Below are 15,748 nucleotides of genomic sequence, written 5' to 3' on the forward strand. Positions count from 1 at the left end.
CTTGTGAACCGCTTGCAACCTAGTTTTGGTCAGTACCAAAAATGAATGGCAATGTGAATGAAGAGTTCTTTAGTCGCTCTTCAAAATGATTTTACCATGCTCGGTGAGCAGCACGGAGTGGTGCAGCCCCGTGGCGACGGCGACGACGCGGTGGCCGCCCGGCACGGTGACGCGCGCCGGCGGCAGGCAGCTCACCTTCAGGCTGCCGTCGCGCTCCGCCTCCGACGCCGTGCTGTGCCCCTCGTACTGCCCGTACCGGCCATTGTCTTTCTCTACAATCATATACTCAAAATCAATTCTGTAAACTTATTACGTTGATCGATAGAAATTTAGAAAACGACAGTAAAACAAGTAATAAATGGAACTTATGCCCAACCCCATCTTTTGTATATTCCTGCTTTACTGTCGTTTTCTCGGACTTCTCGCAGGTGGTAAACCGCGGCTCGCGAGCTGTATTCGGCTCTTCAAGTCAACCAAAACACCAAACAATTTTTACAAGCCTCATTTACATAGTTAATTTATGCTTTATCTCTTTTTTACAAATACATAAGTCCAAATGACAGATTAAGACTAACGATCAACAGCTAATTGAGGCGTGTAGCGCGTTTATGAATAACGCCATAAAATTTGATTTCGATGACCACTGAAAACATCATTTGCGGTTCTTTAAGTGTTGCAAAACTGTTGATTTCTACTGCGGCTGCTCTTCTTAAAATTATGCTAACTCCTGGGCAGGATACTAGTATGGTTTGGCGTATTTCTTGTGCATTCAGTTCACTTATTAACATAAGTTCAGTTCACTTATTAACATAAGTTCAGTTCACTTATTAACATAAGTTCAGTTCACTTATTAACGTAAGTTCAGTTCACTTATTAACATAAGTGAAGTGAATGCACAAGATGGAACACTGACCGCTTCTAGTGTCGGAGCGGGAGGCGTCCTCGTCGTCGTCCGGCGGCCGCTCGGCGCACACGCTCTTGTACGCGTCCGCGCAGCGCCGACACACGCCGCAGGAACTACAACCGCTGTCACCTTCACCGCACCCACATTTCCTTCGAACATCGAGTACTTACACAATACATTCATATCATTTTTACAGTCAGAAAAAATATTTCAAAGCTTATGATTATGATGGTGTTACTAATTCTAACTCATCAATTGTATCATCAATTATATCCTGTAGCAGCTGATCCATAAGCAAAATTGTGGCTTTGTGTTTTTCGACATGTGTGAAAAATCTACGCAATGCAAATTAATTCCAAGTCCCACGGATGCTTTATCGGGTCAGCAAAGACAAGCTCCAATAGGCCTGTTGCAAGTAACAAAGAATCATGGAAATAATGGTTTCAAAGAAACATATATGTTAATATGATTCTAAAAAATGGCCTAATCTCAGTATAAACTGAAGGATTATTAAGATATTCAATAAAATAAAAGTGCAAAATTCTCCAATCGGCCATTATTACTGAAACGCCAATCAGAAGCGTTCCAAACAGTGACGTCATCAATCCATAACATATTTCTTAGAGCAACATAGACAACCTCATTGACCGAAATCTATACGTCCTCACCAAAGAGTTCGAAAGGTGCAAAAAAAATATTATTTCGCCAAAACCGGCGCTCGGTGATTTTCACTCAAAATTTACATGTATCTAAATAATTCATCTTAAACTGCAACCGTGTGAGAGTTTTTGTGTAAAATGAGTTATTGTGATAAATTGTTGTAATGTATTTATCATCCCTAATCGTAATATATGGTGCTGAATTAACAATATCATTCGGATTCAAGGGAAATTCGTAACTGTAAGTATGTAAACAATGTCTACCACCCTACCACCAACTAAATAATGACGTCACAAATGGCATGCGAGGCGTTTTCGCGCGAAGTTTAAACTAGCTATAATAAAATGCAATTATCTATGTTAAATCTTATGAGTATAGCTGAAATATTGTGTTTTTCGGAACCAATACAAGTGTACCGACAATAATAAAAGGGATTTCAAAATTTGTCATCAGGCCTATTCTATGTATTTTTATTTCGCTAAGTTTGAACCTACAGGGTTAATCTGCCTACCGTAGCTATAGTACAAGTATTCAGTCAATGACTCACTCGCCAGGCACTCTGTTTGGAAGCCGAGCGCAATGGCATGCGCTCGAGAAGCCCGTACATTCTCTGCAGAGGGGACACACTCTGCAGTAGTCCGTCGCAAACGTGTGCGTCACGCACAACGGCGGCTCTTTACTCTGCCGGCGCATCGTGAACGTCTCTGGTGAATAAAAAAAAATAAAAAAAAACATAGTACACAAGACAACTAACGTAATTACGTAATAGTAATGATCCATTGTACTCACTTTCCTTTGTGAAACCAAATTCTCGTCCGCACTGTCCTTTGTTGTTGATACCAAACGTGTAAACTTGGCCGAAGGTAGTCAACGCTACAGCATGAGCTTTTCCTAGGGCGACCTGCAAAAGAAAATCGTATTTTTTTTATATTTCACTAATAAACTAACACAACATAGGGTAAATCGTCAATAACTGCTGGCCACTGGTTAATAACGCCACTAGGGAATGCAATCTCGCACCAAGATTGGCGATTCGAGATCTCGCACGAAAAATCTGAATCGAGATATGGTCTTTCGAGATCTCGACCGTTACACTTTCGAGATCGAGATTAATCTCGACGAGATCGAGATTTGACAAAGTAATTAAAAATAAGTTATTTTGAGCAAATATCTCTAAGAATTCCGTGTATACTTACTACTTATTTAGAGTACGTCATGTTTTATTTTCAAGATCAACAAATTAATCAACATTTAATAAAAAAACTACTTTTATTAAAAAAAAACAAATAATATATATGTTGCTCTAATTTGCATGTAATTATGAAAAATCGGGCAAGTGCGAGTCGGACTCGCGCACGAAGGGTTCCGTACCATATAAAAAAAAAAAAACAAAAAAAAAATGCAAAAAAAAAATCGGTCACCCATCCAAGTACTGACCACTCCCGACGTTGCTTAACTTTGGTCAAAAATCACGTTTGTTGTATGGGAGCCCCATTTAAATCTTTATTTTATTCTGTTTTTAGTATTTGTTGTTATAGCGGCAACAGAAATACATCATCTGTGAAAATTTCAACTGTCTAGCTATCACGGTTCGTGAGATACAGCCTGGTGACAGACGGACGGACGGACGGACGGACGGACGGACGGACGGACGGACGGACGGACGGACGGACAGCGAAGTCTTAGTAATAGGGTCCCGTTTTACCCTTTGGGTACGGAACCCTAAAAAGTGGTATTAATTATTTTTAATCTTTCAAAATTGTAAGCAGAGGCAGTAACATGCTCAGTTGATATTTTTGACAAGCAGTCAGCAACTTACAAAAAAATTTAGGGTAAGCGAGCAAAACTTGTAAATAAATAATTGTGACAGGGTACGTTAATTCGTCTGATTTTTTTCGCACAGAGCGCGCCACAGCGCTTTTAACGTCAGCTCAAGCCGGCCGCATACAATAGCACTGCTCGAACAACATGAATATAAGGTCAAAAAGATTACTCAAAACAAAGCAATTAACACGGATCAATCTTTTAATCTCGTTCAAGATCTCGAAAATATTAATCAAGATCTCGACCGAGATTGCTAAAATCGAGATTTCCTGTCATCGAGATTGAATCTCGAAAATTCGTGCGAGATCTCGCGAGATCTTGAAATTGCGAGATCGTGATTGCATTCCCTAAACGCCACCTTATACTAAAAATGAATTCTATTCCCCTAGAAACAGAATTCATTTTAGTAGGTAAGTATTATGTTTCAATAACTGGCCACCATTCAATAACTAGCCACCTTAAACTAAAATGAATTCTGTTTTAATAAAAGGTGACCAGTTATTAAACTGTGGCCAGTTATTGACGAATGTTAACAATCAGAGCTCACTAATTGCAAAAAAAAAAGAAATCAACCATAATTTATTACTAGAGCAAATTGCCAGAGTACAATAAATGGGCAAATTCAGTCATTCAAGTAACACTAGACGTCAAAAAGGATTATACATATTAATTGAAACCTGTGAAGTTATTGTACCTATACTTATAAGGGCAAAGATACGTAAACCTGATGTCGCTCTACCGACCGACATATGTGTCAGAAACGAACGCTTAACCCATATACCATTAAAAAAATTGGACAGTCAGGACTGACAGGAAAAACCTATTCTGGCGCCATCTATCAAATACCAACCCCATTGAAAAAGCAAGCAATCATAATCAATAAATAATCAAATGGCGGGAGATGACTGGGGTTATTTGTGAGCCCAAAATGCCGATTAAGTTGAAGGGACAGGTCTATAAGACCATCATTAGACCTGCCCTTCTGTACGGCAGCGAGACTTGGCCTTTACTAGAGCGGCACAAGCAGGAACTGCGTGTCACGGAAATGAAGATGCTACGGTGGATGTGCGGAGTTTCACGCAAGGATCGCGTCCGAAACGCCCACATTCGGGGTAGTCTTGGCGTCCGTGACATTGCAGACAAACTGCAAGAGTGTCGCCTTCGTTGGTATGGCCACGTCTCGCGCAGACCGGCAAGTTACGTGGGTAACAAATGCCTGGCCATGCCGCCTCCTCCCGGTACGGGAAGAAGAGGCCGGCCCAAGAAGCGATGGCTTGATGTCGTCAAGGAGGACATGCGTGCCAACGGACTCACTTCCAGGGATGCCGAAGATCGGGCAAAGTGGTCACGAAGGAGTCGGAAGGCGGACCCCGGGTCCTCGCGCCCCGCGCGGGGGCACAGCCGGGATTGACGCCAGGATGATGATGATGATCTATCAAATACTTCGACCGGCCAACCCCATTGAAAAAGCAAGCAATCATAAATAGTGAAGTATGCTTATATCCTAGTAGTTATATATTCGCACATGTTTTGTAACGATTTACCAGTTACCTGAACGACCCTCTCGTTTTTCATTCCGGTGACGAGCCCTGTAGAGTCGCACTGTTGCGTGTCTTTGCCGAACATGAGTAGCAATCCTTGCCGAGTGACGAGTGCCGTCGATCCATAGTTACACGCCGCGTACACTATGAAATGACCTTCGGCCTGACGAGAAACCAGAAAAAGGAACATATTGAAACATTTGTTAACCTTTTGAACGCCAAACGGCGCATCCATTTGCCGTGCCACTGACGCCACGGGGGTAAACTTTAGTTTTGTGAATAAATAATGCCAACCTAAAAGTGGGGTGTTTTTCAGTAAATTTTCATCAAAAAACGATCGACGTCAAATGCCGTCTTTGGCGTCGTTGTCACGATTTTGCGCTGACGTCAATTGCCGTCTGTGGCGTTCAAAAGGTTAATATTTATTCAATTGTTATATAATTACTATTGTGATTCGAAACTGCAAAACCGTCGACTCAGTTTGGAGATACTTTGCACTAATATTTCAGAACGTTACTACTAATACAGTAATTTTATACATTTCGCGTTTGCGTTAAATCCGGTAGTTCTGATTTTTTGCAGACGTGTTTATAATGTTGGCCCAATGAATAATACAAGTTTGTGACTATATTAGAGAGAGTTCTTCGTGGATTTAAAAAGGCTGTAATAATTGAAAGTTTAAATGATGTCAAGATTCGAAAATGGTTAGATTAAAAGAAGAGACTTGACGACAAAGGTCCTTGAAGACCGAGTGAAGTTCCAAAGAAGATCCAGTGGCCAAACCTTGATAATTTTCTTAGGCCTCGTGGGTTTAGGCGTTCGGCGGTGTTTGCTAGCATCGCCGTCCTCGCCGCGCCGCGCCACGCCCGTGAAAAGAGCAGTGCCGTTGTCCAGAACGAGAATCGCGTGCACACCTTCGTGACCGACTGCAACCTAAAAGCACAGAATAAATAATAGTACTACCGTACAGAAAGGAAACTTCCTACAAAATCGAAGTTTGACTGCGGTTCAGGGTCGAATCATGCTGTCCCTTTCTAATATACAGAGTGGTCCAAACCTAGACGTCCAAAAATTTTTTTAGGTTCCTAAGCTCACATAGTGTGCTCACAAAATATACCCCATGTATGTAAGCCGATTTGTCGTAGCTTTCGAGTTATAAATTTATTCACTTTTAACTTTTGTTAAGCTGCGATCATATATAACCATGGATACCGCCTTTAGGAACATTACCGTTCAAATTCTCGGGCCAAATTAGCACACATACACAATTACGCCTACATTCAAATAAGACGACGCGTTTACAGAGCCTGTAATCAAAGCTGGTAAAATAAGAGTCATCTTTATTACACTAATGGTACATAGCTAAGTGTAGATGAAATGCATATAATGTCAATAACTACACTGTTAAAAATTATGTAATTTTACATGCAAAAAAATTACATAATCCTTTAAAATTCCCGAAAAATCTGGGAAATTTACGGAAAAATATGACATTTTACGTAATTCTCGTAAAAATTTACTAAAGTAAATTTCCCAGATTTTTCGGGAATTTTAAAGGATTATGTAATTTTTTTGCATGTAAAATTACATAATTTTTAACAGTGTACCAATCAGCGACATTAATCCGCTAATAACCTTCTTGCTGTACGTACTGGCCGCTGAGAGTTCGCGGTTCAATTATTTGATTAGAATATGACTTGGACAGGGATAGGTTTATGCCATACAGTGAAGAACCAGTCAAATAATTCACGTATAATAATTTAATGCAGATTAAAAGATAACTAGTTAAAATGTTGTTATGACATGACATACTAACTCAACATAAGTAAATATATCATTGTTGTATAAATGTATTCCGCTATAATAAATATATTGTATATTTTATTATCAATCTGCATGGCAGTGCGAAGTCACGTTCAGGTATAGTCTGTCCGTTTTTCTAAGATCAAGTACGCCATAGTAAATGTATGGCCAACTTGATCTTAGAAATCGGACTGGCTAAGTGGCTATACAGTCTGCAAAATTTACATGGGTACACGAATCGGGTCAAAAATATTTGAAATACTTTCAGTTCAGAATATTTTATACGTATATAGCCGGGCAAGCAAGTTTGTCAGTAGAAAAAGGTAAATTAAAATTTTGTATAGGACCACAGCCGTTCGCGCGCTTACATTTTCTAAATTTGCCGCTCTTATAATAATTTAAAATTTCGCGTTTTGAACACATATTAACTCACATTATACGAAACGAAACTGATTTACGTCGGTAAATCAAGGTAATTTAATATAATTCGCGTTAGACCCGTCTATAATGTGAGTTAAATGTTTGCCGCTCTTTTCTAATGACGGAAATGGCTTGAGAGAGAACCTACATATATGTGACAGTAGAGGGTGGATTCAAATGATCAACATTTTCAGATAATGTGTGTATTTTTTAAATTAATTCAGTGAAAGCATGATAGGAAAAATGTATCTACATTGTAGTGTTGGACGTTAAATGAAACTATTTGGTTGGAGTATAGGTCTATAATGTCTAGAATAACATGGGTACGAGCTTATATAGTCTAGGCTATGTTACGTTTGAGGGTAAGGCGTAGCACACACTACAACATATAGGAGACCGGGTATGATTATCTCACGGGTTATATCTCATGAATAGAACATATTCTAGATATCTTTGCCAGGCATCCACTCAATTTCATGTCTCTCTAATTGGACAGCTTTTTTCCATAGTTCTCTGCGAATAGCATCTTGTGGGAATCTGAATGGAAAGTAATGTAAAATGGCAATACCAAATTTGATTATTAATTTGAAATAACTAGGTAGTTTTTTTATAGCTCCATCTCATGAAATAAAAAAGGAAAATACAAATCTGTAAGAAGGAATTTATTACTACATTTATAATTATATAGAAAATACCTAAACCAAACACACTTTAATAAAATAGTCTACTTCATTTAGCATAACACCATCCCTATTATCCTCGCAATTTAAAAAGTCGTATGTTGTTATGAAAGTCGTATGCAGTTGTTACGTTTTAGCTTAGCACGGTAGTATTGAAAACAAATCGTCATGTTTTTTCCAAATTCTACTGAAGTTATCTGTTTACTACAAGTGAAAAGTGATTCCACTGTCCTTGGTATGAACTAAAATAACTTCTGCACCACTTCACGACACATGAATATATTTTTAATTACAAAAAAACGTTGTTTTTATAAATCAATTTAGCCATTTGTCACTGACTGTCATCTCGGTGGTACTGAGATTGCCAATCGAGCAGTTTGTAAGTACCGCCTATCGCGGGGTAGTTTGCGTTGGGTCATAATTGAGCGGACAGAATACTTCCATGTATAGCATTTCGCTGTTGTTAAGTAATTCCGAGGTGAAGCAATTAATATAATATATTCATTGCTTCACTTCGGAATTACTTATTATTATTTAAAAAAAACTTTGGACATCAAGGTTTGGACCACCCTGTATGGCAATCCCTTTCTGCTATTTCAAGTCATTATCTTATCTGTGGTCGTGCACGCAAAGGGACGTCAAGTTGTGTCAACCCTAATAATTGCTCGGAGCAATGCTGAGCCGAACGGAGCCGAGTTTGCCCGAAGGGAGGCGTTTCGCACCCCTGCTAAAAGATACGATTTCTTTCATTAACTTAAGAGGGGGATCCCACGAAAATTTAGTTTTTATTTTGAATTTGTACAGATTTAAGAGCAAATGCAATGCAAAAATTCTTACGGAATCTAGACTAAATATATTTCCGAGGGCAGGCTCCAAGAAAAACCTGAGAAGGTTAAAGTTGGCTAGATAGAAAAAAATCACGAAAACATGTCTAATGTTCATTTATTTTCAATTGTATATCGTTACCCGTTACCCTGCATTCCATAGTAGTATGATTTTAGTATAAAATAGCTAGTGATATACTGATATAGACGAAGGATTTGACCAGCGAAATTTTAATCAGAAGTATACTTTTAGAGTTATTGAGGTAAGACGTCAAAACCCGCGCGCTATGGTCAAATCTTCCGTCGCAAGATTCGCGTGGCACGCCGTATCTTTGGTTCCTTTCTAATTTCCTGGCGTGCACGACCTCTTCTCCATACAAATGTAGTCCCGTTTTCCTCCCTGGATATTGACGTTATGCAAAATATTATTATTATTACACAAGTTATTTTATATTTAGGTATTAACCATAGCCAAAAACATATGTAACTTCGTATAAGACGAATAAAGTCTAAGGAAAAAACGTGCCTCGGAATTCAAGTAAAAGTCATTCTCGAATAGATGCCGCACACACCTTTAGCCTATCCTCGGCTAGATGACGTGACGACACCGTTTCATATTTAACAATTTTAACACATAGATATCAGTGAATGAACATGGATCAAAATGATATAAAAATAATAAAATCATTTATCCATATATATACATTTTTGATAACTTTATACGTTTTCATTTTGAATTTTAGTCGTGTGTCGATAGATGGCAGTAAATTTACAGTGACTACAAAATTTACAATGACAGGACCCCTCTATACTATCTATTCTTTTTGCCATAGCTATGACTTTTTTCGGTTTTTTGATTATTATAATTAGGAGCTAATAACAAATTCCATGCACATTTTTAAAAGCTCCTGTCTTATACCTCCATGTATAATTTAATAAAAAAAAATCGAAACAAATCAAACGAAGGAGCTGTTATTAGTAAACTTCAAATTGCTAAAAAATATTTTGTATAATGTTAATACCCATAGAGGAAAATGGGAACTACGTAAAATGGGTTCATCTTAACCCTTTGAACAGCACGCCTATCGTGCGCGGCGCGTTATCGTGAACCTTGCCAGAATGCAGCAAGGTTGATATTGGGCTGTAGCCGTGCGCGACAGTTGACATCTCTGGCGGTCAAAGGGGCAAATAAGAGTTTTAGCGGTCCGCTCACTGACAATGCAGCGAGTAGCGATCGACTCTTCTCTCGTGCAAATAACTTACACGTGTAGATACAGATGCCAAGTAAATAAAAGAGCGTACATTAATCGTTGATCGCTAGCTGTTCGTACTGACTCCCTTAGAAAAAGGGAAATAATCGCCCATTGTTGGTCAGCGCTGCCGGTTTGAAATTTCCAAAATAAATTTCCGGCCATCAAGTGTAATTGCCTTGTTTTATTAAATCATCTTTATTGAAGTATTAAACAAACCTGAACCACTTTACATTTCTTCACGTTAGGAGCGTCGTTCCTTGAGAACAGGGTCTCTTTCATTAACGTCCACCGTCCTATGTGTGGAGATGCGGCTTTGTATCCCAAACTAGTGCTTTTGCCGGTGTAATATACCTGAAATTAATAATTGATTATAATCTTTAATTTAACTTGCAATGTTTAGTTTTTACTAATTTAAATTGTTACGTACGCAGTGACTCCTCAAAGCCCAATATCCTGTGAGTCCAGGTCCTTAGGCTGCGTTTCGACCAGAGATGTGCGAGGATGCGTAGCGTGAGATGTGTTAAGAACCAATAGAATCGCTTCATTTGTTTTCCTCGCTCAACGTGCAGTGATTCTATTGGTTCTTACTAACACAAACATCCTCGTACATCTCTGGTCGAAACGCAGCCGTAGAAACTCACCTTTCCCGAATTAGTAATCAGCAGCCCAAAGTCCTGTCCCGAGCATATTCCTACAAGAGGATCATCATCATCGTCATCTAGTTGCATTGCGACGGGCGCGTCCAACTCCAGCGGCCTACGCGACAGACCATCTTCGAACGGAGCCCGGCCCAGGGCCAGCGTGCGACGCCGCAGCAGGGGCACGTTAAGCTCCTTGCGTGACGTCAGCACGACGGGCGCTGCGCCTTCTTCTCGGTCCGTCGGGGTGTTTACGTCGTACATTCTAATTGTTAGATTATCCTGTAGGTAAAAAATATAATTAGAAAACTAATCTTTGCAATAAACTTAAATATGGATCCAAAGGTAAAAACCACTTACGAAATTTGTTAGTATAATCAATCCTAGTTGATTGCCGTCAGTAAAGACAGCCGATTTAGGTTCGACGGGAGCGGGTTGGCCGGGCTCTAATCTTATCACATTATTAACTTCAAAGGTATCTTTATCAATTTCAAAAACTTCAGTCTTTTTCCTTCCAATTCTTACATAGAGCTTATTCTGTAATAATAAATATTCATGTTAATCCTGTACGCAGAGCGCAAGGTCAATATCATGAACATTGAAGTGTACTTACTTTACAATAACCTAGCCAGCCGTGTCTATCACTAGCGAAGAAATCTGATTTGTACAAATACACATGTTGCCTTATGGAACTGCCATAGCCCGAGCCAATCTTTAGGAGTCCTTTGGAAGTAAAGACGTAAAGAAAACATCCGTCGGAAACGAGAGCGCGAACTACTAGCTCTCCTGAGCCCGCTGTCAACTGAGGAGGGATGTCTACTGGGAAACTGGTGACTAGAGATTGGTGAGGAACACCATAGTTTAACCACTGGTTACGGGACGGAGGACCTAAGATTATAGAATGGACGCTGCGCTGAAGTGTTATCAAATTTGCTGGCACCTGCAAGTATAAATTGATGCTGTAGTGTTCACGGAAGAAATAAAGATAGAAAATACATTTTTTACGTCACACCAGTTAATTACACATGGGTATAAAAGTGACAGACAAAAGAAAGGACCCCCACTCAACGTAATGCCCCTGCAAGCGGCAGCGATTACTTTCGACGGGGACCTAACTTATAACTAACTTTAATAATGCTTTGAGTTACCTGTAGATATTGTTCCGAAAGTAAAGGAGAGGACATTATAAGAGAAGCTACTGCATTCAATATTAATTCGGCTTCACCTCTAGCTACTGACAAGGCTATGAGACAGGAACTACTTAGGGCTGTCAGAGTTGTTGGGGTATCTGTGCGTCCTAGTGGACCAGTATCACTGGCGACATCAACTAGCATAGCGTGTAAATTTGATATTATCTGTAACAAAATAAATGACAAATAAAATATTCGAACAGTCCACATATCCAATATTATCAAATTAAATTAAATTGAAAGTAGTACCTCGGTAGGTTCTTGCGCCAGCTCTTCAGGCGCATGGCCTTGCAGAACATCAAGTAATGCTCGCAAGGCATGCTCACAAAAGTGCGCATCTGTAAATCGAGCTTGTGATATCAATGAAAACACTGTGCGCAAGCCAATACCTGTGATCTGTAACAATATTTGTAAACTGCATTTGGCATCAAGTAAACGACGGGAAAATGAATATTCGTTTTTAATATAACTTCATTTGATTTGCTTTTACGTTAATTAATAAACCTTTACAGAAGATGTAATGTTAGAAAATTTAACAAAATAAAACCGGCCAAGAACATGTCAGGCAATGCTCAGTTACAAAGTTGCAGTAGGACTTAAAAGGATGCTTTTTGACAATATGGTCATAAGAAACTAAAGGGAGTATCATTGCAACACTTAACTACATCCTTTTACTAAGAACAGGTGAGTTTTTTTTTGCAAAATATGAAGACCACTCAACTTGAAATAGTTTTCATGGAAAGATATTTCATGCAATGCCTATAAAAGCAATATCAGCACCCCTACCAAAAATTTTCACACAAGATAAAGTATCCTTTTTTTTTCTAGCTATCTGGGAAAGAAATGAGCAAGTTATCTCATGTTATTCTTTAGAAAGACGCCATTTAAATACCAACCTTTGGTAACTTGGCCATTGGAAGTTGGGATGAAAGGTCATCATTGTCACTGTCATCAGAAAAATCTGATACCAAACCATGAAGACTCTTCCAGCGAGTAAGCACCGACCTACGGACAGTTGCATACACTGCAAACTGAGAAGGGTTTCCCAACAGTGCAGGTGCAAAACAGACAGCAAGTGCATTAGCAGCCTTCAGTCTTTTTAACTTTTCTTTTTTTCCAAACTTTTTTTGGCCTTTCTTTTCTGGTTTCCTGCAAATTATAGAACAACATAGTTTATACAGCCATTAATATACATAATATTGACCAGGTGAGCGCAAAGTGGAAGTGAAGTGTCTATTTCAGCTTGAGCAAAAATACTAGCTTTCATATAGGTATCTGTTTGGCTGTCTAGCTTTTTCTTTATAGGTCACATTTCTCAAATGATTCTTGTATGTAAAGTTTTGTAAGTAGGTGGGATAATTATATGAATTGTGTTGTTGGTTCTCATTTAGGTTTTTTGTCAAATGGGGGTTTGCAAGGTCTACAGATCATAAAACCACTAGTCTTAAATATATCTTTACTAACCTAGTGCCACTCCAGCATAGTGTCCGGAAGTATTTTTTATAGTTTTCCGGTATCATACATGAGAGCTCTGGCACTTGGATCCGAGCAGCCATTGTGACTTATGTTGCTTATTTTGGCTACTACATGCTTCTGCTAAAGTATTGATGGCAGGAACTGAAAATACACCATTATATTAAACAAAACAGGTATTAAATAGGCATTGCTCAAATTTGGTTATATTGTTTTCTTTTAGCTTAATTTTTCTCTTAAAATAATTAATTTAATCTATATCCCACTGCTGGGCAGCCACTGCAGCCTCTTAAGCACAAGCACAAGAGGGTTTAGGCTATAGTCCCCACACTGGCCCAATGCGGGTTGGGGACGTTTTTCTCTTTATCCCAGAATTTTATTCACTATATTACTTGTTTACACTAGTTTCCACTATTACAGGCTCTGAATGTTAAAGGCGTTAAAGATACTGTGGGAATATAATCTTTTTTATCCAATTTGTCTCAATTAATTAATATTTAGCATACCACTTTGCTATAAACAGAAAAAGGAAGCCTTTAAATAACAAACGCTTGGTAGAACTAGTTCCGTTAAATAAATAAAGTGATGTTAATTAATCAAATAAGAAACACAATGAGGCACCGACTACGTTTTAATAAATCGCCGCAGCATTATGAATAAAATTAAACATATCAATTTTATTTTATATGATTGAAAATACAGCAGTCGCAATCGCAAACGCAAAGCCTATATAGTAAAGAGTGTAAACCTACGCTAAATCGCTTAAAGAAACATATTTTATAAAGTATTGTATTGGTATTTCAACACGGCAATTTAACCTGCAGATATAATATAAAATGTGAATATAAATAAACTCGGTATCAGTCTCTAATATACCCAATTTAAATATAAAAGAATAATTGGTACCTGGTATTGCTTTTGCCGCATTATTTTTGTTTCATTATAGTTTACTTAGTATTTCAAACTCTGTGAGCTTAGCTTAGTAAAGTTTGTAATAATGTCAAAAAATCAATAAACACACGGCGCTAGTGTAGCGAGACACTTAAAAAAACCGGTAAATTTGGCAACTGACACTGCTGTCATAGAATAAATAATAGTACTACCCAAAGAGTATAGAGTCTGGCTAGCAAAGAATATAATACTCACTAGGAGAAGAACGATAACTCCATACAAAAAAATGTCCCTTTCAAAAGTTCGTTTATACTACTAGCGCTCTGGGCCCAGTTTTATAAAGTTACAAGTTACAGGTTACAAGAGTACAGGCTACAGGCACCTGTAAAGCACTGTGAACGGCTACAGGTGTTTTATAAATACACATAGATAATTACAGTTGTAAAGAACCACGGTCAATCTCGATTACATTTGAAATCTACAGGTGTGAAGGACATCACTATTAAAAAAAAAACGTCTGTCATAGATACTCGGTGCTCTACTAAATGCTGTGTTATTGTTTGCTGTAAAATATTAATTACTGAAAAAATGGCCAGAAATGAAGGAAAAATCGAGTGGTTGAGAGCGGTGTTCGATGCCAAGGATATACTTTTTGGGCCGTTTTCAGATTCAGATTAAGTTAGATTTAATGAAATATTTACCTAATAAGTAAATAAATACTGTTTCACATTACATTAAAATGTATCGTTTCGGTAGCGGCTCAAAGATAAGTACGCTGTGTATCGGAAATTATGAATAGTACACTTTACCATAATGTGAATGCACTATACTTAAATAAAGAGACGAATGCTAATAAATCAACGACAAATATCGGCACCAATACCTTTCCGTTTCCTAGTAGATAAAATAAAACGAATCAATAAAATCAATATCAAACATATTGTCACTTTATTTCCTATTTACTAGGTATATATTGCAGATACATTAACAAAAACTGATAAGGTCAGTGCATGGAAAAGTATGCATGCCCTGGCACAATCGTTGGCGTTGGTGAAAAGTAAAGTTTAAAATCTCTCAGAAAACGAATAATTGTAGTTAAAATTAAGAATTACGAGCGAAAAAGCGAATCACTGAGACACTACAAGTAGCTGTTACAGGACTCAAGACGTATGTAAGTTTTTGTTACAAGTGTACCAATCTACACTTGTAATTTACAATATTTTTATAAAACGCTTGTTCGATTATGAGTTTAAAACTATTAAACTCCCATATTTTTGTCTATGGTTGAGCTACAGGCACTTGTACCAGTAACCTGTAAAATTGTAACACAGTACTTTTATAAAACGCAAATTGTAAAAAACGGAGCAAGTGTTGCCAGTAAACGCCTGTAAACTTGTAACTTGTAACTTTATAAAACTGGGCCCTGGTAGGATACCATTGTAATTAGAATTGACAACCCGTTTAGCCTAGCGGGTATTGGCAGTAATCCAGTTTAGGAAGCTAATGGTCCTGGGTTCGAACCCCGGAGAGGGAATTTCTTTTTGTATTTTTTTCTTTTTTGTTGGGGTCAGGTTTTTAAGAGCCCATCAACGAGCATACTAGTGCCACTGCTAAATAATCGTGATTATTTAAATTTAATGACAGATA

General features: G+C 38.2%; 1 protein-coding gene across 1 annotated transcript in view; it reads right to left on the minus strand.

Moving 5' to 3' along the window:
* Positions 1-14,237, minus strand: part of LOC134804967 (E3 ubiquitin-protein ligase MYCBP2) — a 128,708-nt gene extending 114,471 nt beyond the window's left edge. Inside the window, exons 1-15 of the mRNA XM_063778259.1 lie at positions 14,117-14,237; positions 13,202-13,354; positions 12,634-12,886; positions 11,987-12,133; positions 11,696-11,902; positions 11,161-11,487; positions 10,908-11,084; positions 10,551-10,829; positions 10,126-10,260; positions 5,713-5,862; positions 4,940-5,092; positions 2,354-2,465; positions 2,112-2,268; positions 914-1,053; positions 96-272 (exon numbers count right to left, since the gene is read on the minus strand). Coding sequence (XP_063634329.1) covers positions 96-272; positions 914-1,053; positions 2,112-2,268; positions 2,354-2,465; positions 4,940-5,092; positions 5,713-5,862; positions 10,126-10,260; positions 10,551-10,829; positions 10,908-11,084; positions 11,161-11,487; positions 11,696-11,902; positions 11,987-12,133; positions 12,634-12,886; positions 13,202-13,293 — 2,506 coding nt within the window. The 5' untranslated portion in view covers positions 13,294-13,354; positions 14,117-14,237. The remainder of the gene's footprint in view (positions 1-95; positions 273-913; positions 1,054-2,111; positions 2,269-2,353; positions 2,466-4,939; positions 5,093-5,712; positions 5,863-10,125; positions 10,261-10,550; positions 10,830-10,907; positions 11,085-11,160; positions 11,488-11,695; positions 11,903-11,986; positions 12,134-12,633; positions 12,887-13,201; positions 13,355-14,116) is intronic.
* Positions 14,238-15,748: the final 1,511 nt, after the last annotated feature.

The sequence above is a fragment of the Cydia splendana genome, chromosome Z (assembly GCF_910591565.1).
Source record: "Cydia splendana chromosome Z, ilCydSple1.2, whole genome shotgun sequence".
Classification (NCBI taxonomy): domain Eukaryota; kingdom Metazoa; phylum Arthropoda; class Insecta; order Lepidoptera; family Tortricidae; genus Cydia; species Cydia splendana.